This window comes from Cygnus olor, chromosome 23 (genome assembly GCF_009769625.2).
Source record: "Cygnus olor isolate bCygOlo1 chromosome 23, bCygOlo1.pri.v2, whole genome shotgun sequence".
NCBI classification, from domain to species: Eukaryota; Metazoa; Chordata; class Aves; order Anseriformes; family Anatidae; genus Cygnus; species Cygnus olor.
The window spans coordinates 2611593-2632776 of record NC_049191.1 but is presented as its reverse complement, the minus strand read 5'-3'; the positions used below and the strand labels follow the sequence as shown (position 1 = coordinate 2632776).

General features: G+C 49.2%; 2 protein-coding genes across 8 annotated transcripts in view; both read right to left on the bottom strand.

Moving 5' to 3' along the window:
• Positions 1-517: 517 nt before the first annotated feature.
• On the bottom strand, positions 518-6185 carry LOC121058851 (CD2-associated protein-like). 5 transcript variants are annotated; one of them, XM_040534947.1, is made up of 8 exons: positions 4653-4759; positions 3238-3453; positions 1925-2001; positions 1560-1656; positions 1375-1436; positions 1053-1302; positions 873-936; positions 518-759 (listed from the first exon to the last, which is right to left on the bottom strand). In XM_040534947.1, the coding sequence occupies exons 4-8, from the start codon at positions 1649-1651 to the stop codon at positions 721-723; spliced, it is 507 nt and encodes a 168-aa protein (XP_040390881.1). In that variant the 5' UTR covers positions 1652-1656; positions 1925-2001; positions 3238-3453; positions 4653-4759; the 3' UTR covers positions 518-720. The 5 variants fall into 5 exon arrangements, with proteins under 5 accessions (XP_040390881.1, XP_040390880.1, XP_040390878.1 ...); XM_040534946.1 differs by lacking the exon at positions 4653-4759 and adding an exon at positions 5968-6185 and having other exon boundaries at positions 1053-1436; positions 1925-1970; positions 2915-3453; XM_040534944.1 differs by having other exon boundaries at positions 1053-1436; positions 1925-1970; positions 2915-3453; positions 4653-4753.
• A 272-nt stretch (positions 6186-6457) lies between these two features.
• The window catches only part of THRAP3 (thyroid hormone receptor associated protein 3), a 34194-nt gene continuing 19467 nt past the window's right edge, over positions 6458-21184 (bottom strand). For 2 of the 3 annotated variants that reach the window (XM_040534932.1, XM_040534931.1), the window contains 9 exons: positions 17820-18722; positions 15609-16349; positions 14554-14726; positions 13649-13760; positions 12866-12950; positions 10369-10553; positions 9518-9710; positions 8902-9051; positions 6458-8010 (listed from right to left, as the gene is read on the bottom strand). In XM_040534932.1, the coding sequence (XP_040390866.1) occupies positions 7789-8010; positions 8902-9051; positions 9518-9710; positions 10369-10553; positions 12866-12950; positions 13649-13760; positions 14554-14726; positions 15609-16349; positions 17820-18722 (2764 nt within the window). In that variant the 3' untranslated portion in view covers positions 6458-7788. The remainder of the gene's footprint in view (positions 8011-8901; positions 9052-9517; positions 9711-10368; positions 10554-12865; positions 12951-13648; positions 13761-14553; positions 14727-15608; positions 16350-17819; positions 18723-21184) is intronic. The other variant, XM_040534934.1, reaches the window with a different exon arrangement.

The window sequence follows — 21184 nt, the reverse complement described above, 5'->3', positions numbered from 1 at the left end:
CAGCCCCGTGCAGGAGTGCGGGACCGGGTCCCCACTGCCCCCCTCCCCAGCAGCTTTATAAAAATAGCTCCTTCCCAGGCCCGTCCCCGCGCCGGCAGCAGGATCCAGATGTTTTCCAGATGTTCTCCAGGCCCCACGTCGGTGGCGCGAGGCCAGAATGTGCCGGGGGGCTGGGAAATGGTGCAGGGGCAGCGGATGGAGGAGGAAGAGGAGGAGGCGCTGCCCCAGCCCCGTGGCACATCCCGGCTCAGCACCCTGGCTGGGGATGAGGCGTGGGGGCTGCAGGGGGCTGCGGGGGGGGGGGGGGGGGGGGGGGGAGGGCGGCTCAGCCCACCCCAGCCCGGCCGCTGGGCTCGGTGCAGCCCAGCCCGTGACTCCCGGCACGTCCGCTCCCAGCGCCAGCACTCGGCCATGGCACGGCTCAGGCTGAAGCCCGGGATGGTGCAGGGGACCCCCGTGGGACCCCCGTGTGCCACAGCAGGACCGGCCCAGCCCCCAAATGGGACCCCAGCAGTGTTCCATACCCAAAATAGTTTATTATTTTAACCAGTATTTATAACAAAGCAGGGTCTGCTTCGTGGCCTCAGAGCTGCAGCAGGCGGTGCCCAGGTGCAGGGATCCCTCGTGTCCAGATCGGCACAGCCCCAGGCCAGGGCTGGGGGTGCTCCTGGGGCTGGGGATGCTTTGGGGGTGCCTGTGCACCCCCTGCAGCCCCCCCCGCTAGCAGGGCAGCGCCTTCCTCACCCGCTCGATCTCCACCTGCAGGGACGAGAAGGGAGCAGCGGGGTCGGTGGGGCACCGGGGGGGAGGGAGGGGGGTCCTTGTATCCCATGGCCATGGGGGGGGGGGGGGGGGGGGGGGGGGTGTCTCACCTGCAGCGCCTCGCGCTTGGTCCGCTCGTGCTGCAGCTCCAGCCTCACGTCCTCCAGGTCCCTCCTGCAAGGCCGCGGGGGTGGCTCAGGTGGGGCCGTGCCCAGCAGTGAGCTCCCGGGAGACCTCGGGGACCTTTTTAGGGTCGGCCACCCCTCCCCATCGTCCCCGTCCCCACTCACAGGTGCTGGCCTCGCATCAGGTCCACGAGGATGTGCAGGGACCGGACCTCGGCCTTCAGGTCCTCCAGGGCCAGCCGCTGCTCCGGGCCCTGCCCCGTGGCTGGGAGATGGGGGCAGAGCTCGGCGCAGGGTGGCCCCAAGCCCCCCCCGGCCATACTGGGCGGCCGCCGGCCCGGCACCCGGGGGCGCGTGGCTGTGGGGTGGCTCAGCTTGGCCGTGGTCACCTGCAGGGCACTGAAGCCATCGGTGTCTGCAAAAGGGATGGTGTCAGAGCGGGGCATTGCTGTAGCACCCGGTGCTCGCGCTATAGCCATGGCCCTACCTGGGTCTCCAGCTCTGTCCCGCTCCATTTCGGCCGAGGTGCCAGGCTGGGGGCCGCTGGGCCTGGGGGTGGCAGGGGGCAGTGAGGTGGCACGGCCGTGGTGTGCCCCCGGGGAGATGCCGAGCATCACCACAGCCCCCGTCACGGCAGCCCCAAAGGCCCCAGCAGGGCCACGTGCAGCTTACTTGCTCGGCAGCCCCAGGGCCGGCTTGGTTTTGGCAGGGACGGGGGGCGCGGGAGCCATCCTCTTGCTGGGGGGCGGCTTGGCCGGCTCCATCCTCGCTGGGGAGAGCAGGGGGTGAGCGGCGGGGCCGGGGCCGGCACGGGGAACGGTGCACGGCCGGGGCAGGAAGCGTTTCCTGCCGGGAGCCCCAGCACCGCGCTGTCTCGGCACGGGGACCTGCCCCAGCATGAGGGTCCTGCCCTGGGCAAGGTCCCATCCTGGTGCCATCCCTGTCCCTGTCCCTGTCCCCTTCCCCATCCCCATCCCCATCCCCGTCCCCGTCCCTGTCCCCTCTCCTCCCCGTCGCATCCCCTGCCCAGTTCTCACCCGTGTGCTCCTGCTGGCGGCCAGGCCGGTCCCTCGCTGGCTCAGGCTGCCGTGGGAGCGTGGGGGCTCATCAGGCGCTGGGGAAGGGTCCTGGTTATCGACCCCTCTCCCAGGGACCCTTGGCTGGTGTGGGACAGCCCCCGTCCCCACTAGGACGTGGCCTCCAGGTGCCACCAAATCCCTGGACCTCCCACGTCCCTAAGTCCCGTTCCTGCCAGGGACGGGGGCTCAGCACCACGAGCTGGGCCAAGGCTGACGGTGAGGAGACATCCAGGGGCAGGATGAGGGCGAGACACCCCCAGGGCACCCCGGGCCCACGACTCTCACCGCCACCACCCCGAGGTCTGCCGGGACCGGCAGTGATGCTCAGTGGGACCCGAGCAGCCCCATGGTGGGCCCTGCCCCACCGCCTGGGCACCACACGCCCAGAGCCCCCTGTGCCAGTCCGGGGGCAGCCCCAGACCCCCCCAGCCCCCTCCCCAGCCCCGCACCCAGCCTCGCACCCAGCCCCGCTCCCGGCGTCGCTGCGGTCGGCGCTTCCTCTGCGCGCCGCAGACCTGCGCCTCCCCCAGGGCGCCGGCACGGGCAGGATGCCGGCCCCACCGCCACCACCTACGGGGCGGCAGCACCCCTCTGCACCGAGCCCGGGGTGGACATGGGGTGCCAGGCCACCAGCACGTGCCCGTGGGCCTCCCTGTCCCCGTCACGGGCCGGTAGCCCTGGGGCCACCGGGTCCCCGCCACCACCAGCGCGTCGCTTGGCTCTGGGGCCTCGTGGGCAGGAAAACCGCCCACGGGCTTTGTCCATCCCAAGGTCACTGCAGCCACAAGCCCCGTGTGGGGCTACGGGGACAGGGACGAGGGCGCCCAGCCCCGACGGCACGGGAGATGCTCTCCAGGCCCCGGGCACCGTCGCTCCCAGCGGCGCGGGGCTGGCGGTGCCTGAAGCTGCCGCTGGGATGGACGCAGAGCCGCGGTTACCCCATCCTACCTGCCGGCATGGGGCTGCCCCCCAGGCCGTGATGCTCAGCGCCGTGCCAGGCTCCCCCCCGGCCGCCCCAGCCCCGCGCCGCGCACGTGACGCTGGAGGAAATCGGCTCCGCGCGGGGAAGGAAGTCGAAGTGCTGAGCACCGCGGTGCTGGTCCATGCCACATCCCTGGCACCCCGTGGGGGCTCCTCCTGCCCCACGGCACAACCAGCCCCGCTGCTGCCACCCACCTGGCACCCTCCGTACGGCTTGGAGGTGCCCAAGGCCCAAAAGCCGCCGTGGCCAGGCTCACGGGATGCTGTGTCCCAGGCCGGCATCGCCTCACCTTGTAGGGGACCCGGACGACATCTCCCCTCCACAGCAGCAGCTCCAGGGTGTAGTCGAACAGCTCCTGGCAGAGGTGTGGCTCCAGGAAGGGCAGGAGGGGACTCACCGGGATGTTGCAGCCCCCAGCCCCTCCCCAGCTCCCTGCACCCCCAGCAGTCCCCAGCTCCAGAGGTAGGAGGGCTGCTGGGTGCCGTGTTACTGGCCGCGGCTCTTCCTGCAGGAGAAAACCCGCTGGGGTGCAAGGGACCCTGCTCCCCCTGCCCCAAATGGGCACGGGGGCCAGCCCAGGCAGCACCAAGCCATTTCAAATCCCCCTAAGCTCCAGCATGGAGCCCCCCACCCACCTTCGCCTGTGCCACCGGGAAGGGCTTGGGCAGCTGCTTCCCAGCGCGGTGACCTCGGCGTCGGGGTGCGGAAGGGAATGGGGGCCCCAGGGCTGCAGCCGTGCGATGGGGTCCCCTGGTGGGAGCTGCTCAGCAGGGCCCCGCTCACACCCCTGGTGCAGGGGGGTGGCCTTGGGGAGGCCTAAAGTGACCGGGTGGCTTTGTGATGGGGGCCGGGGAGCAGCGAGCAGCAGGCTGGAGTAATGCAGCCACGAAGAGAGGTCAGGAAACCGCCACGCGGAAAGGGTCGGGGAGAGGAAGGGAGCAGGAGTTAAAACCACGGGGCTGTCCTGCCCTGGCCCCGGTGCTGCTGGGGAAGCTGAGGCAGGCACCAATTACGTTTTAGGCTCAAAAGAGGCAGGAGTAACCCTGTGGGCTCCCCTAGCGCTTCCCAGCAGTGTTGGAGGCCAGCAGCAAGCTTTGGTACAACAAAACCTCTGCACCCGCCTCCGGGCCCTGCAGCGGGGCGAGCTCAGCCCTGCCCCGACCCATGGGACTCATCCCCACTCCCCGGCCTCCCCCGGGGTGTCTGCACTGAGGCCGGGCAGGACAGAGCCAGGTTTGTGCAGGGGCTGGCAGCAGGGAGCAGGGGCGGAGCGCAAGGAGCCCAGGAGGCAGCGGCGCTGGGTCAGCACCCGCCCGGTGCAGGCGTGTTGGGGTGAGGCGAGCAACGGGCACCCGGTCACTTTTTGGGTGCTGACGTGCAGGCACCGCTTTGGCCTCCATCCTGCCCTTACTGCTGGACACTCGCTGTCCCTGGGGGCAATTCGCCACCTCCCCTGGGAGCTGCTGCCCAGGAGCAGGAGGGATTTTGCCCCAAGCCTCCCACCACCGCTGTCCTGCAAGCACGGGCTGGGGAACGCGCGTTTGGGTCAGCGCAGGGCTGGGGCTCCGGCCGCGGGGCCGGTTTATCTGACGAGCAGAAGGAACCAACCCTCTGTCGTTGCAGACAGAGGATTTATCACCCAGCCCTGCCTCCTTGCCCAGCAGGGAGCACGCGAACAGCCAGCAGCAACCTGCCTGCCCCTACCCGAGCTGCCTGCGCCAGCTGTGGCCGACCCGGTCCCGCTGCAGACCCGGGAGCGAGGTGAGGGCAGGAGGCTCCGTGCGCCCCAACGGCCGCTCGACGCCTCGCGGCTCTCCCTGTAACTTCAGCATGGAGGGGGAAGTGAAAGCTAAACCACAGAGGGGCCAAAACCCACAAACCGCGAGCGCACGAGGCTCGTGGTCTGGAGTCCCGCTGCAGAGCGCAACGGCCGGAAAGGGGGAGCAGGGCCAAGGGCTCCCCGCTGGTCCCGGCCCCACCAGCTGAATATTCCTTTAAAATCCCTTTGAATTGGTAATGCTGAACGAAGGTAAAAGGAGAGGCTTGTTTGCAGCCGGCCCAAGGACCAGCACCAAGGGGGACGTGTGGTCTCGCCCCTGGGTTTGCCCGTTCAGGCTGAAGGAGCAGTGAATACAGGGCAGCTTTTGTCCGAGTTGGCACAAGGGCTCGATTTCAAGCACGGAGGGAAACACGAACCATTAACCCACACCCCTCTAACCCCCACACACTAGGAACGCCCCTCCGCATTGCAGGCAGACCCCTAGACTCACCCCAGACCCCCTAACCAGCACCCCACCCCGCACATCTTGCCCAAGGAGTGCAGCGAGCCGTTACCTTCCTTTGAGGTGGCAGCAATAGAAAAACTTGTACGGAACGGCACAGCAAATGCAACGACTGGTTTCGTAGATCAGCAGTTGCCAAGCTTTCAGGGTTTGTGCTGGCATGGAACAGGGGTGCCAGGAGGTGGGATCTTGGGTGAGGAGTTCAGTTTGGGAGTGTGGATGTGCCTGTTGCGTGCAGCCCCTGCAGTCAGCCTGTGGCTTTATCGCTTGCTTCCTTCTCCCACGCGACTACTGCTCACACACGGCTAAAGGTCTAACAACTGCTTTGCTACGAGGTGGCTTGAAAACGAAGACCTCGGGCTCCTCCCTGCCTCTCTGAGATGGATGTTGGATGGGCAGACAAGATTCCACCGAGGAAAGAAGGGGGAGAAGAGAGGAGCACAAAGCAGCCCCCACTGCTCTGCGGGGCTGAGGGGCTTCAGCCCCTGCCCTCATGGCACAGGGAAAGCCCTCGGGCCCCGAGCAACAAGCAGAGCACGGCAGGAAGGCAAAAGGAAGGCAGCAGCTTTGCCTCAGCCTCCAGAGTCTTGGCCAGGGCTGAGCTGCTCGTTCCGCTGCTCCCAAGGGACAACTAACAATGCTTCAGGCACACACAGAAATTAGCTTTTAGCTACTAACTTAAAAAGCAGGTCAGGCTGATGGCACAAAACACCCACGTGCCGGGTTCCTGCACCTACCAGGATCACAGCTAGGGCCAGAAGCTAGAGTAAGAAAAGTGGCCACCCTCCCATGCACTGCCCTGACAGCTCCTGCAGGAATAACTCCAGGGATCCGCTCCTGCCTCAGCTGCGTTGCAAGGAGATTTTCCACTTGCTTCCACGTGCAAAGTTCCCTAGCTGGAGAGCCGTATAAAACAGGAACCTCGAGTGTTAGAGGAGAGTAACTGCTTGCAACTGCTGCTTTTCAACAGCGGGGGCAGCCCCACAGGCCCCAGCCTGAGCTTCCTCTTTCATTACTGCTGTTCATTACTGCTGCCTAGGCTAATTTCTCCTCTGGGACCATGTTTTAAAGCTGCTCTTCCCAGCAACTCTTCTGCAGCTCCACCCTGAGGCTGGCCAAAGCCCTTTGGTTCTTTCGGCTCCACCAGTTAATTCCGAAGGCAAATGGCTGGTGACAGAGGGAGCCCCAAACTCAGACCACAAAACGAAGCAGAGTTACACCTACTACTCATTTTATTGTATTTTATTTGCATAAACAAACTTGAGGGGGTTGCTAAACAGGAACTGTTCAAGTCAAAACAAACCAAACTCTAGTTGGTGTGTGGGGAGGGATGAGCACAGCAGTCCTGGGGGAGGGAAGGCAGAGGTGGTGAGGACAGGGAGAGCGGTGTCTTTACAGCACGTGCACACTCAGCGTCGGTGCGTGGACATGCCTCTCCTGCTACCAAGGCTCACTGACTCAGCCACAACTATCTGCAAACTTCTTCAGAGTACTTCTTTTTTTGTTTAAAGTAGAAGGTAAAAAGAAATGCATCATAACGGCCATCCTTAGCCAGCACAGGAGGGGTTTGCCTTTTGTTTTTATAAAAAGATTAATAAAAAATATTGAAAAATTCTCATCTTTCCTTTTATATTTTTTTTTTTTAAACCTAGTAGAATTCTGAAGTTTCTTAGAAAACTATGTTACCTTGGAAAGAGCACTCGAGTTCACAACCAGCTGCAAAGAGGATACACAAAATGCCTACAAGCAGTTTGGGGCTCCAGCACACACCAGGCCTAACGCTGTACACAAACAGTGATGAAAAGTAGGGTGTAATTTTTTTTTTTAAACCATGCTAATTTCGGTAACTTTCAACATAAAAGGAAAACAATTGTTTTTAAAAGGCCCTAAAACAACTGTTACATAAAAAATGTTTTTAAAAAAACCATAGCAGTTTGGTCCCAACAAGTTAACATTTAGATGTTTATTCACATGCTTCATTGTTTCTTATTTATAAGAACCAAAAATAGTTTCCAAAAATTATCATTTAATTGATGTTACTACATACGTAAAGGCCTAAAATAAGTAAGTATGAATTTAAAAAATTGAATACACAATAGGGGAGAAAAATTTGAACTGGCGAGTTAATCCCGACCTTTGCTATTTCAAATTATAAAAGAGAAACAAAAAGTGTCAAGACTACTGGGGTAAGATGGGCACAAACCGAAATCCACATCGTCTTCAAAGCCTGTTACCAAAAAAAAATTTAACCGACCATTCAATAAGGTCACAGACAAGAGAGAAAATCTAGGATCTCACCCAGTACTTGACCTTATTCAGTCCAGAAGGTAAGTCTTTGGGAAGGTATACTCCATGAGCGGATCCAAGCATATGATTTATCAGTTCTAGTCCACACTTAGGGAGGCTGAACTCTGAAAATGCAGTTAACTTCGGGATTATTTCCGAGCTCCTCTCTGGGGCTCTGCTCAGCTCTTCAGGATCGCCCTGACGATCTCCATCACTAGCATGCTGAACCCCTCCACTCCCGCCAGGGCTCCCCGGAAACATGCAGACTGCGGCTACTCAGTTGTCGACTGTAAGTTGTCCTTTTCCTCTCTGTTTTCTGTTCCGCTTTCGTCATCCTCGATTTCTCCTTCTTCGCCGCTGAATTTGTCGTGAGCCCACTTGGGGCTGGTGCTCGACTTCCTGAACATGAAGCGACCTCGTCCTCGGGGGAAAGCACCCCGACCACGGCCTCTGTTCACCCACTTCTCCGCACCTTCGCCCTCCCGGTCATCGTGCTGCACGGGGAGAAGGCAATGACATCAGCTGAAACAGACTGACTGCTCTCGGTGTGAGAGGAGCAGGAAAACACTGCCTGGTAATATCAGCCCTGCAGCACCAACCAGATTTATGCCACAGTGAATACTGCCCTCTAGACACAAGTACTGGCTTGTTTGGGGGAAGAAAACAGCAGATGAAGGCAGCAATGCACAAGTGCCACACGGGCTCTCTTTGTGCATGGCAACCCATCACTACAATTGGTACAGGCTGCTATGAACCACGCTGCTGGGCTCAAACTGATCCATTTCTGTATGTAAAATGCAGGCTAGAGACTGGACACCAAAACAAATTACAATTCTACCTTCAACAAGATCAGAAAAAATGAAGTAAGGTAAAATCAAGGCTTTCTTGTTTGAGCTGCAAGACTGAAACACAGCGTTATTTAATGAAAAGACTCAGGTACCCCAAATCAGGAAGAGAAAAAGAAGTCTGTGTGTGTTTAAACTTTCCTTTCTTCAAAGAAGGGTCGTTCAGACAGGATTCTCCCAGATAAATGCCTGTTAGTACGGCAGACTTATCAGAAGTGAAAAGGAACAGTGCTAACCCATCCAGAAGCTGAACTCTGAACGGGGATGGAAGAACCAAGAAGTGTAGGCCATCTGCAACACAGTCTAACAGATTTAAGCTGCTTTTTCTGCACTACTGTGAAACACGGGGTCTTTAACCAGCCTTCAGGATTTCATTTCACATAATGGCCAACTATTCTCAAATGAACAGTAACAAACTCAAGACGAGCCGTAAGCTTCTGGTGAGGAAGCAGCACATGAAGCCGTAAGCTGGTAGATTAGAAACGTTTAAGACCAGATACCTGGTGGATTTATACAAGTTTTAGTACTTCAGACACATACCAAGTAGTACTTCTTGCTCTTCGGTGTGTACTCTGGATCCCACTCCTCATCTCTGTTTCTCTTCTGGAAGTCATTGTTGCCACCACTGTTGCTGTTATTGTTTCCTGAAAAGTTGCCTCTGCCCCATCCTCTCCCCCTTGCTCTGAACTGCTGTAACAGCAAAACACGGAAGAAAAATAAAAAGGTTGTGGTGGCAGTGCCCCCCAGCTCCCTGCTGACTTCAGGGGCACCAAGCTGTAAGACTTGAATGTAACCAAGGCACAAAATTTGCAAACAACAGGCAAGGTTACAACCAGATGAGTCATTTTGGTAGCCAAACCCAAACTGACTGATGCACATTATGCTGCCCATCAGGGCTGCTCAGCAATTACTAATGAGCAAAAGCTTCCAGGCTTGATTCTGCTCCATACAGCTTGAGTTCAACCGCCCAGGCTATATTGTCAACACCCTTGGTTAGCGCTTGAGATACGGAGTGATCACATTCTGGCTCATCATCCACAGCCAGACCACACCTTTGGGGCTTCTCCTTTACCGTATGCTTTAACTGTGGAAGAACAATAAACAGTAGGTGCTTCTTGACTGCTTTAGCAATTGATACTCTGGGTGGGATACTTACAAAGGTCCCTCTAGCTCTTCCTCTCTCATTTGGACCTGTGAATTCTTTAGTCCCCAGCCGGGACTTGTCAAAGCCTGTGGAGCTTTCCTCCCTCTCCTCAGTCTCCTCTGGATATTCCTCTGCTTTGACTGAATGAGAGGACCGTGACGATGACGAGCTGGATCTGGATCTCTCACGCACCCTTCGGTGTTTCCTGTTTCAGTGATAGGAAATTAAGGTCAGGGGTACATCAACAGGCTTCATAACTTAGAAGTAACCTGCTTGCTACAGAATTATTTATCACTCCCCCATCAATGCAATGGTTTCATTCTCCTACTATGAAAAAGAAAAGCCATATTAACACCTTAAGATCAGGTACAACATGCAGATCTAACACAGGTCCCAAGTCTTCTCTGGCACAACCTTGCTGCTTTTAAGGTATTTATACCTCCAATTACGAGATAAGCATGAATTTGAGACCAGTAGTATTCCCTTCTCCTCTAGGTCTCCTTTCTAGGAGGAAGACATTCACTTACAGATAGCGTAATTTTTTCCATTTGACTAAAATTCTCTAATAGAAAAGGATTAAACTTAAAGAAAAGTCATTTAAACATTGCTGTTTTCTGTAACTGGAACAAGAAGAAAAAGTGACTCACCCATTCTGACATACGAAGCCTTCTCATTTACCTTTAACAGTTATTTAGCGTTTCAGACAGATACAATGGTATCGAGAAGACACGCAGAGGAATAATTCACGCCACTGCAGCAGTTATGTCAACAGGTGTACAACTATATATACGTGATGTTGTCTCCAACTTTAATAGCAGAAATATGAAATGCAGAAGGAAATGGCTATTAGGTTTCCTACATACTTTTTCTTTGAGCCTTTGTGAGATTTCTCCGTTTTCTCAGTTGATCTTTCCCTTGAGTGACTTGAATCTCTCGAGTCCACTGATTCTCTGGATTTATCGCGTTTAAGATCTCTTTCCTTATGTTTTTTACGGCGTTCGATATCAAGGCGCAGGTCAACAGGGTCGTCCTTATATTTCCCTTCAGCCTACAAGTGCAGGGAAGGGGAGAGTTTAACACACAGATTTACAGCGCACTACTTCAGCACCATTACTTTGCTACTGACTGCACAGACTTCTGGAGAACAGGAATTTATCTGAATGCTAATCAATACTTAATCCATTTTAAGATGTAAAATAATGCACAGATTTCAATTTTCCTACATCAAGAGCATTGTTTTTAACTTTTCATTTCTTTTAAACAGCATTAGCACAGCCTGGTAATAGGGAGGGAGAAACACAGAGGCTGACACTTATTGTATACACCACAGCCAGTGAGGTGAGAACAACTTGGAAATCTAATCCATCTGATTGTGTGTCAGGCATTTTTGGCATGCTGCAGTTCTAGCAGCCTGTGGACGTTTGTCACCGAACAGCAGCACGCTCACTACCCTGCTGACATATCATCTAGCAGCATGGAAGGAATTTGTAATCACCAGGTCTGAAAACTTGAGAAGCAAAAGGTGTCTCCAAGTGGCAAACAGCTAAGAGTGATTGCTAATCAAAGAGTTAAGAGACAGAGGCCACCAAAATGCAGTGATCAAGGTTCTTTGGAGGAATATCAACATCCCACTGATCTTTAACACATCTGTCAAGAAGATCTGCTCTGTGGCAGGTATCACCTACAGCGCTGCTTGCCCCTCGACCAGAAGGCACCACGTGAAAGATGCCAAGAAGTCACCACAGATGGCACGTGTTTCTCCACATAAGCCTAGCAAATCTACTAATGCCAGCTACCTGGCATTCACAAAGAAAAAGAAGCTGAAAAAAACGCAAAACTAGATTTTTACTTTTAAATAGCTAACTAAAAAAAAATCCACTTATGCTTGAGTTCTACTGAAATTGCTGCTTAAACGATTTTCTCTAGAAAATGTCAAGTTGTGTTACTGTGTATATTTTAAGACCCATGACTCTTCGATGAACTTCTGCTCTGACTGCACACACGAGCAGCAAATTGACAGTGGCTGTGGTTTTGACAAACATTTAACAGCGGTTCTTTAGTGGGAAGCCTGTGCACAATGCTGCTAGCAACATACAGCCTCCACTGTTGCGTCCAGAGATTGCTACTTCATTTACACATTTACACTTCATTTACTTATCTTGGGAACTGTATTACTTGATATGCAACATAAATCAGATTAATCGTCTTGAATTAAATACAAAAGGATTAGTAATTCTCTAGCTATTAAATTTTTTACTTACATGAGTTTCTAAACACTTTTTTGTTTAAATAAAAATGTCAAATAACGCAGGAGTGGGAGCAGACGTTTTGTTTTGTTTTTGTTTTTTTTTTGCTCTTCTACTTTCCCCAGGCAAAGAGCTTTAATTTCTACTCTGAGAATAAAACTGCTCCCAACACGATGGATGACAGATAAGTGACAAAATCAGCAGCAGCTCCCTTATGTGGTACAGCAAACACCTATTTGGGTTTGTGAGGGCACGTCTGTTTCACGGAAGGCTGGCGAGCTGTTTGGAAACCACGTTTATAATACACTCTGCCAAGCTGATGCTCAGAGTTCAGGCCCATCAAATCCATCTCACCATCGTCCATGTCAAGCCACAAGTGTGTTTGGAAAAAATCGAAAACAAATATGAAACAAGTAAGGTTTCAGCAGGACTGTTTAAAATCTCTTCAACGTTCAACGTAAATATGTATGAAGGTGAATAAACAAAGTTTAAAATCCCAAACATTAAGTTAAGCCACTTTAATGATCGTTTACAGTACGTGCGATGGCTTAACATTGATCTACTCAGAAAAGCTAACACACTAAATTCCAAATGGTCTGGATCTACTCAAACAGGTGCTGAATGTTAAAGTAACAGCAATCAACAGAAATGGTACAGTAAGTTGTTAGAACAAAATTTATAATCTGCTTAATAGTGTATCTTGTTTAGATAAGTATTTAGTTTTACTTTCCTCTTTTTGACATGCATGTCTTTTTGAAAACATGGTTGGAAATATCGCATGTATACAATTGATTTAATAATACTTACAAGCAGAAAAATATCACAAAAAGTCTCTTCTCTCATCATGGGCACTTGTTCCAAAAATCCTCTCTTTTTTCTCAAGCTCACCTCAATTGACTTTGGGGTCATTTACCATAGTCTAACCACTTCACAAAGGTTGTTGATACATTTTTAATAAAAATTAACCCTTTGTAGTTCATTTTTAGAATTATGCCCATCCTTAAAAGAAAAACACAAACTTAAGTAGAGAGTAATTTAAACAAAAACATCACTGTTAAGTTCATGCCCAATGCACTCATTTTGTTGAATTAAACTAATCAGAGTAACAGTTCACCTTGAAGCCAGGATCTCTGGAGCTTTTCGTTTCCTCTTGAGAGAATCCATGTTTTCTAAAAGTACTGGGAGAAATATCTATCCTCCTAAAAGAAAGATAAGAGTCATCTTACAAACAAGATTAAGTTTTTACATCAAATGTCACTTAAAAGCAGACAGGCCAATGTTTCCAAATCTATTTAAAACTCCTCATTTTTTCCATTTTTGCTGAAGCTACTTTACAGCGACTTAAGATTCATGAATAGGTCTGTTGATGTCAAGCTATTTTTCAATAAATAACTGTCCAATCACTCTTTCAGCTGTGGACAAAAGGACTGAGAAAAATACAAGGAAGAATGCAACATGATAAAACATAAATGCAAGTCTTTTTAAAACCAGAACTTTATAACATTAAGAAAACACCTATAAACGATGCACGATCAAACTTTTTTTTTAAAAAAGTTTTCATATTCCCATATGCTTACCCAGTAACATTAGCAAGCTGCTGCAAGTCCATCTAAAAGATATTAAGTCTAAAACGTAAGGAATTCAAACGATAGACTAAGACATCCCCTCTCCTCTTCCACCAAGACATCACTTCTGTCCTTCAAGGATTTACTCACTAACTTCCTTTGTCTTGTCAAAGGCTGGGTAGGAGACTAGACACAACTCTAACACGCAAGCCATACTGCACGACTTTCTTAACTAGGTACAGATCCACCCATTCTCTCCTATTCTTGAATTACTCCAGAATGACTCCAGTTTAAGAGAAGGAAACACGAAATCCCCCTGCAATGCCACCAACCTGTGAATTTCAGGGCTCTTTTTGTTTTTAGCTGCATCTTGTTCCATTCCTTTCTTTAGGTATTTGGTAAAGCGTTCATTCAGTGTCATTCCTGACGATCCAAAGTGATGCTCTGTGGGGTGGTTGAGCAAACGTCAATGTTAACACCATTTTTGTAAACAGAAAGAGCGCATCAGTCCCACAGCTTGGTCAAATTCAGTTGCAGGACACATGAAGCACACACATGAGCAACTCTACACTGCTGACAAATTTCAATTTCACTCTTGAAATTAACAATTCACTCAGGCAACTTACTCTTGAAATTAATGGCATGTGACCTCACTTTACAGACATGATTTAGGTAAATATACACAAATCAACAGAATATACAAATTCTAAGCCACAGTCTCCCTGAATATTGTTCAGGCAAAAGCGAGAACACCTCTTCTGCCTTTCCAGAAGAATTTTTTTTTAATGTAAATGGCGAGGTGGGTGTGCAGGCAACTGGTACTTGCAAGGCTGTCTCTGGATAAAGCTAGACTTTTAGGCTGTTCAATGAAACAGAGCTCAAAACTGGCGAATGTAGAAAGTTATCGGGATTGTTTGGGGTGCTGGAGTAGGTGATGTACGAGCAGAGGGGAAGTGGTGTCTCTCTCTTTTCTTCAAGATTCAACTGGACACAACCCAAATCAACCTGATCCAACCTGCATGCTAGCTCTGCTTTGAGCAGGAGGCTGAGCTAGGCTCCAGGAATCACCTCCAACTAAATAATTCCACGACTACATGACCATCAGCTGCTATCCTCATCTATCGCATATCTGCTGGAGAACAGCTCTGAGCATTAACCAGAGTACATGAAAATCACTTGTCTGGGCAAGGAGGGGGGGAGTGAACCTTCATCTGAGGATACAGGGACTTTGACCCACCTCTTACGTGATGGACTATAGTCACTATGTGTTGAGCAAACAGTTCAGAAGGACTCCGTTGAGACTGAGCAGACTGAATATGATGAAAAATAGAACGAAATTCTTGCTCTTTTTTGTTGCTATGCACAAGGTCACGACACAGCTTGCGTTCCTGAGCCAGTATGCCACTTGGACTAGAGAAAACAGACCACATGAAGTAGAACAAGGGAAGCAGTTTGTTTCAGAAGATCAAAGTAGAAGAATTTTTATGTAATGCTATGAAGTAACGTAATAACATTAAATTGCACAAGCTAATTGCTTATTTAAGTATCTTTAAAATACACTAATCTAAGTTACTGTACTAATTCAGATCACTTGTTGCTCTGTACTTGGAGGGCTGCAGAGATATCAAACCCTGACAGCTATGAAACACAAGCTCATTCCCACCCCACTAGCTGGCTATAATCCTCTGCTACTGTTCCTAAATTCGAGATTAACCTCTAACATCCCACGTGGTATATTAACATTTACTGGCTACTGCTGTACAAGTGTGCTTTCTGGAGCAACTTTTTACTGCCTTAAGATTTCTCAAAACAATGCCTAAGTGTCTGTCAGAGCTTCCTAGAGTTTCAGTAATGCTACGTTGAGAATACGCATAAATGCTCTCCAGAAGAAATGTCATTTAAGCAGCACTGTAGTTTTACTGTATCACAAACTTCTAGAAGCAAGAAGTCACCAAGTACTTGACTCTTTCCAGAGGCTGGTGCAGCATAAAAACTGATGTAGAAACATTTACAATCTGAAATTAATCTAGTTGGAAAAAAACGAGGAAGTTTTTTAACCTCTGTGCTACACATTATCTGCAAACTGGCAACCCCTCCAACCTCCTGCCACACAAATGGATCCCATAAGTGTTCTAAGGCCAGAAAAAATTTCATCTCTAACACTGATACAATACAAATTGTGATACGGTATTACGTAGCCTTTCTCAGATTTGAGGAACATAAGATCTCAAGAAGACAAACAGGCAGCCAAAATCACTATTTAACCTGCCCAAAACTATCGCAAATACACACCGTGCAAGATCTTCGTCAAAGGAATCCATTCGAATATTGACCTGGGCCTCACGAGTAATGGAAAAGGAGGATTTGCCAGGAGCTAGCCCATCTCCTTTCGTTGCTGGCTTTTCCTTTACCTCTGAAGTCTTCCTTGGTGGTGGGGAAGAACTTTTTTCCTGGCTTGTTTTATAAGTGGTCACTCTAAAATTCTTTTCAGGAACAAAGCCCCTGTGACCTGATTCAGCTCTCTTGGATGCTGGCCTCTCTTCTTTTTTTGATCTTTCAGAATAGCTTTCCTCCTCCGCTTCATCAGATTTCCTTTGCTTCTCCTTTCCAGGTGGCAAGAACACCACGCCTTCCCATTTTCCTTGCCTCTCCTCTTCCTGACTTTTACTTGACGTCGCTACCACTTTAGACATAAATTTGGGCTCATCATCAAACTCCGAATCTTTTCGGCCCTTTGTCTTATCTTTCTTCTCCTGCTCATCCGTTTCCTCTTTGCCATAGTGACTTTCCTTGTGGAACTCCGGTGCCTTTAGCTTGTCAAAGTCATCCCGGAACTTGTAGCGCTTGGGCGACTGACTGCCACGGTATCCCTTCTCAGAGTCTGCTTTGGATGTATAGGAATCAGATTTTGCCTTTCCATCTGTTGATCCCAACTCAGAGAAATTCCCTTTTTCTTTAGGTTTTTCCTTTTCAACATTTGTTACTTTCTGCTCTTTGTCTTTCCCATTCTCAGTCTTCTGCTCTTCCAGATACCTGTTCACAGAAGACACATTACAACAGTTCTCTTAGTAAAAATCAAAGAGGTTAATACTTCAGTGGAAAGCAGTCAAATCTTAGAGAACACTGAGATATGCACGTACAAAAGATTGTCTCTAGGCCCTAAATAACTAAAATGTAAAGCAGATTTCTCGGCCTGGATTTTAGATTTTTACTTCTCAATAAATTCAATAAATGTAGAAGAAAATGGATATGCATAACTGATGAAATGAGGCTTAAAAGCAAGTAAAAAATACACTTACCCACAGATTCATTTTAAGGAAAATAGTAGCATCTTACCCAATCAGTTTATTTACTTACAAACCTGCTTCAGGAGAACAACACATCAAAACTTTCAAACTGGGCTGTTCTGCTTTAAACAACACACTGGAAATAAAAGCCTCAAAAGCTACTTCAAATTTTGGATGCAAGTTTCATAGGTAAGCTAAATATTTCATGACAGACTGTAAATACAAATAAAAGCAAAAAGGTTAACAGTGAGGAATATTTTGCTGGGAGAAGACAAAACATTTAGTAAGAACAACAATTTATCATAAGCTAGTTTCAAGCATCAGAACTAGGTTTTAAAGCAATCATTAAGCAAAACCCTAGCTTTGAGGAGAAAGCAGTAATGCCCAAGGACGTTAGTTCAATGCTCTGAAAAGCCCAAACCAGAGTTACATTGGTTTTTTTTTTTTTCCTTTTTAAAGTTCATACATCCTTGATATAGGATAGTCCAAAATAACTTTAAAAGGAATAAACTTAAAGCACCTGTGAATGCTGCCATATCTGTTAAAAGAAAGCACCACCTTAAGGCAGAAATCGCAGTGGACTAACCCAGCAAACACAAACGTGGTAAATTGATTCCTTCCCTATAGAAGGTTGTATCTTAATTCAGTGATGACTTTGGTGCTTGCCTCTTAATTTCAGTGATGACTTCGGTGTTCATCATACCACCCACATACACAGGCACAAGCTTCAGAACTACAACTGCCCTCGGCTGCTTGCAGCAGGCCATGCAGCAAGACTGACTTTGATTTTATAATGCCTAATGTAATTGAAGAATACACTACTTAAAAAAATCTTTAACCGAAAAGTAAATTACTTAAAAATGCAAGTTTCCAGTGCATGCTGTTAGGCTGCCAGAAAATCTCACTAGGCACATCTTCATTTCAAGCGTTCATGCACTATAAACAGTTTTGCAGGGAACTAACAACTGCTAGAACTAGCCAAGTTAAATCAGAAAACGACCCCCAACTTCCTGCACCACGGGGCTAGGTCTGCGTTTTGTTCCACCACCGAGGCTGTACCATGCCCACAGCTACCTAGCACCCTGCACACACGGGCACCTTGTTCCAGCTGGAGCCCGCAGACAGGCTGAGAACTGCTGCAGTGCTCGTGGGGACGCCTACACATGCGAGCTGGCTTGTCAAAACACCCTGCCACAGAGAGAAACGCGTCACTTGCCTCTTTGAGAAGGCTCCTCCTCCGGGAGCTGTGGTTTCCTCCTTCTGAGAGGTACTGTAAATTGAACCGATTGGCGTTGGACTTTTGCACACAGGGCTCTTCCTCGTCGGGCTCAAGCCTGCCGAGCCATGGTCAAACGGACTCTGGTGAGAGCCCGCCTGAAAGGAGGTGCTGCTTTGCAAAGAAGAGCTCAGCTGCGACGGGTTGGAAAGCGGAGGGCTCGACTTCTGCAACGGACTCGGCCGAGGAGAACGACGCCTCACCACAACCGACTGGAGAGGGCTTTTTAACGCAGGACTGCGTTCCCTCGGGCTAAGCTCAGGCGCGGCAGCTCGTGACGCCGAACCTGTCCCATAGGTGCTCATATCTTGCCATGGTTTTGATCCCTCAGATGCCTTGACATCCTGAGCTGCCGCTCCCGAAAACGGCTGCTCCTTAGAATCATCCCCTTGATTATCTCCTGCAGCCTGAGATGCCCGGGCATCCTTGGAAGATGACTTCTTCTCCTTTCCAGACTTACGCTTGGAAGACTCAACTCGGCTGTGATTTGAGGAAGACCGAGAAGAGGAAGACCTCCTTGACCGATCAGAAGATGACTTATCGGAATTTCTAGAATGACTTCTAGACCTTGGTGAAGGAGACCTCCTCTTGGGTGAACGAGAGCGTGACCTCCCTCTACGAGGGCTATACGCTTGGCGGTAATTTTGCCAGTTAGACCTGTAATTGCCATATCCTCCTCGGTTATACTGGCCCCATGGATAAAACCCTCGGTTTCGGCCACGAAAATAATACGGTCTCCTGTATCCTCTGTTATGACCTCTGAAATCACGGTTCTGATAGACTCTTGGATGGTTCCTTTCTCTGTTATGAGATGGAGAATATGATCTTGAACGAGACCTAGAACTGATAAAAAGGAAAAAAGGCATTTTAAAAGTTTTTTCTTAACTTTTTATTTGAAGCCTTATCTTCCCTCTCCCATGTCCCTCAGTTCTCAAACACTTTTGAAATTGATGATCAAGATGAAATCCCACTTCTGTGCCAGGTAAGTTAAACAAATTGCAACACCTCAGCACGAGGAGAGCAGGAGGGGCGCAGATGGCACACTGCTCTGTAGGTCAAGTTTCAAAAGGTGAGCCAGTTGCCACAGTTAGGAAGCTGGAACTCCAAACGAGCAGGACTGCAGAGGGAGGCAGCCACTCTCCAGCCCGGTGCCACGAGATGGCGCCGTCCAGCATTGCCTCCGCTCACAGCACGAAAGCGCCAGCTGTGCGTATAAAGAACGGAACTGGATCCAAGACAAGCAAAAACCCTGTGAGATGACTGATTGAAAGGACAAAACGTTAAGGGATAATTGTTTCAACAGTCTCTCCCGTTAAAATGTTGGAACATTACACACTGCTGCTGTGTAACTGCTCAGAAGCCCCAGTGTAGCTCAGGTTTAAGTGCCAGCTTTAGAGCAAGTATTTCCCAGCTGTTGGAAAAACACAAAACTCTGTTTAACGTCTGAGATTTTAGCAAATTGTGCTTTTAAAACAGAGAAAGTGTCCAAACTAGTAGAATTAAATAAGAAATATTTTTCAAAATGAAATTTAAGTACGTAATATTTGTTAAAACGGTTTCCACACTCCCTCCCTATGTTAAAAGAGACCCATACAGACCCTATAAAACACGCTCCAGTAGACACGTATGTCTTCTACAGAGCAGCAATACACAACTCTGCTGCCCCCTCTCTGTTCACATCCCAAACCACCACACACAAGGCAATGCAAAGCTGCCATTAGAAGTCCCAAAACATTGAAGTACGTGCGGGCAGTAAGAAATGTATTTTATTTCTATTTTTTCCACCTATCAAATACATTACAGTCATTGCTATCAAACAAATTAATGATAATTTAAGCACAGGCTTCATCTTTTGCCTCAAACAACCAGAAAGCCTATGCAACTTACCTGAGACACCTCCTCATTCAAATCATAACGATAAGGAGGAAAAGCACAGAAACAGACAGCAAGAACAATTTAGAAGGAATCCTAGTCGCAAGCACTGAGAACGCTCCCGTTTTCAGAGCATTGCTGCATTTGTTACTAATTACCAGCCAGGGACCTGTTGTATGCTGCTTCCAAAATCTATTCTATCATTTCAGAAAGGTTTACAGCAAGAAACTTTCATTCCAAAAGTTGCAGAGACTATTTACAAGAAATCCTTTTAAAAAAATACAGTAAGTTCTATGCAAAATAAATGCCACCAGTAATGACAATTCTCCCAACTTTGCTACCCCCTGTAGCTAAGCAGCTAACACTCTGCTCCAGCTCTAAAGCACGCACCATTTTGCAATAGTTAAAAATGAAAAAGTCATCAAGAAAGCAAGAAACAGTAGGCAGACTCCAACAGAGCAACACAACTTAGAAAAAACAGTAAGCTTCCAGAAGAAAGAGTAAAATACTTTTCATGACGTATGCTCAGGTACACAGTAAGAGATTTTTGTGCCACGACATCGTGTTAGACCTACCTCAGAGAATATCCTAATGCCATACAAGATGACTTGCCTGTACTAAGCCCCTCCATATTGATTCTTTTCCAAAAAAAAGTTATTTACAAAGCAGAAGCAGATTCAGCAGCAGCACAGAGGAAACAATCATGTTTGTACAGGGTGCCTTTGTTTTCAACTGTCAAGGTTCCTTCACAGCAAGGCAGATAATCCCAAATGACAACGTATTTTCCAGCATTCCAGCTTCCTTCTGCAAAGAACTTGGTTCGACTGAAGTCTCCGCCTCTAACTTAGTTTTGTCATGTCCTCCTCTCTCCAACTGGATGTTTATTATGGCCTCTGTATTTTAAAAATCTCTTTAATTGTTAACAGTTGCATGTGTTTACAGACTAACGATTTTCAGAATAAGTGTTATTCATTCGAGATCACTGAAAAAGCAGCTGAACATCATTATACCCAGTCCAACTAGCACGTCTTTGCCAGATACAGCTAAATGCTCAGCTAAAAGAAAAGGAAAAAAGCAGATATCCCGATAGCCAGGGAAGGAACGAGCCTTTAACTGGCCAGATCAGAATCAATTCAGGGAGGTAAGAACAACAATTACTATGCACATCAGTGATTTCTCAAAGTTAACTGCAGTGAAATTAACTTCTACTTTGTCCAACCAGAACTAGAATTTTGTTTTTACTGACTCCTGTACATTGACAGGAGGGGCAGGGAAATAGCAACACAAAAATTGCCCCTACCTTTCACAGCAGTGTCTGTTAATTGACATTAAGACTCGCCTGAATTCATTTTCAAGAGAGAAAGCATGCAACATCCGCAAAGGCCCCTCAAGCCTGGGATCAATTACATTAAAAGCTTAAAAAAGCCCAAGAT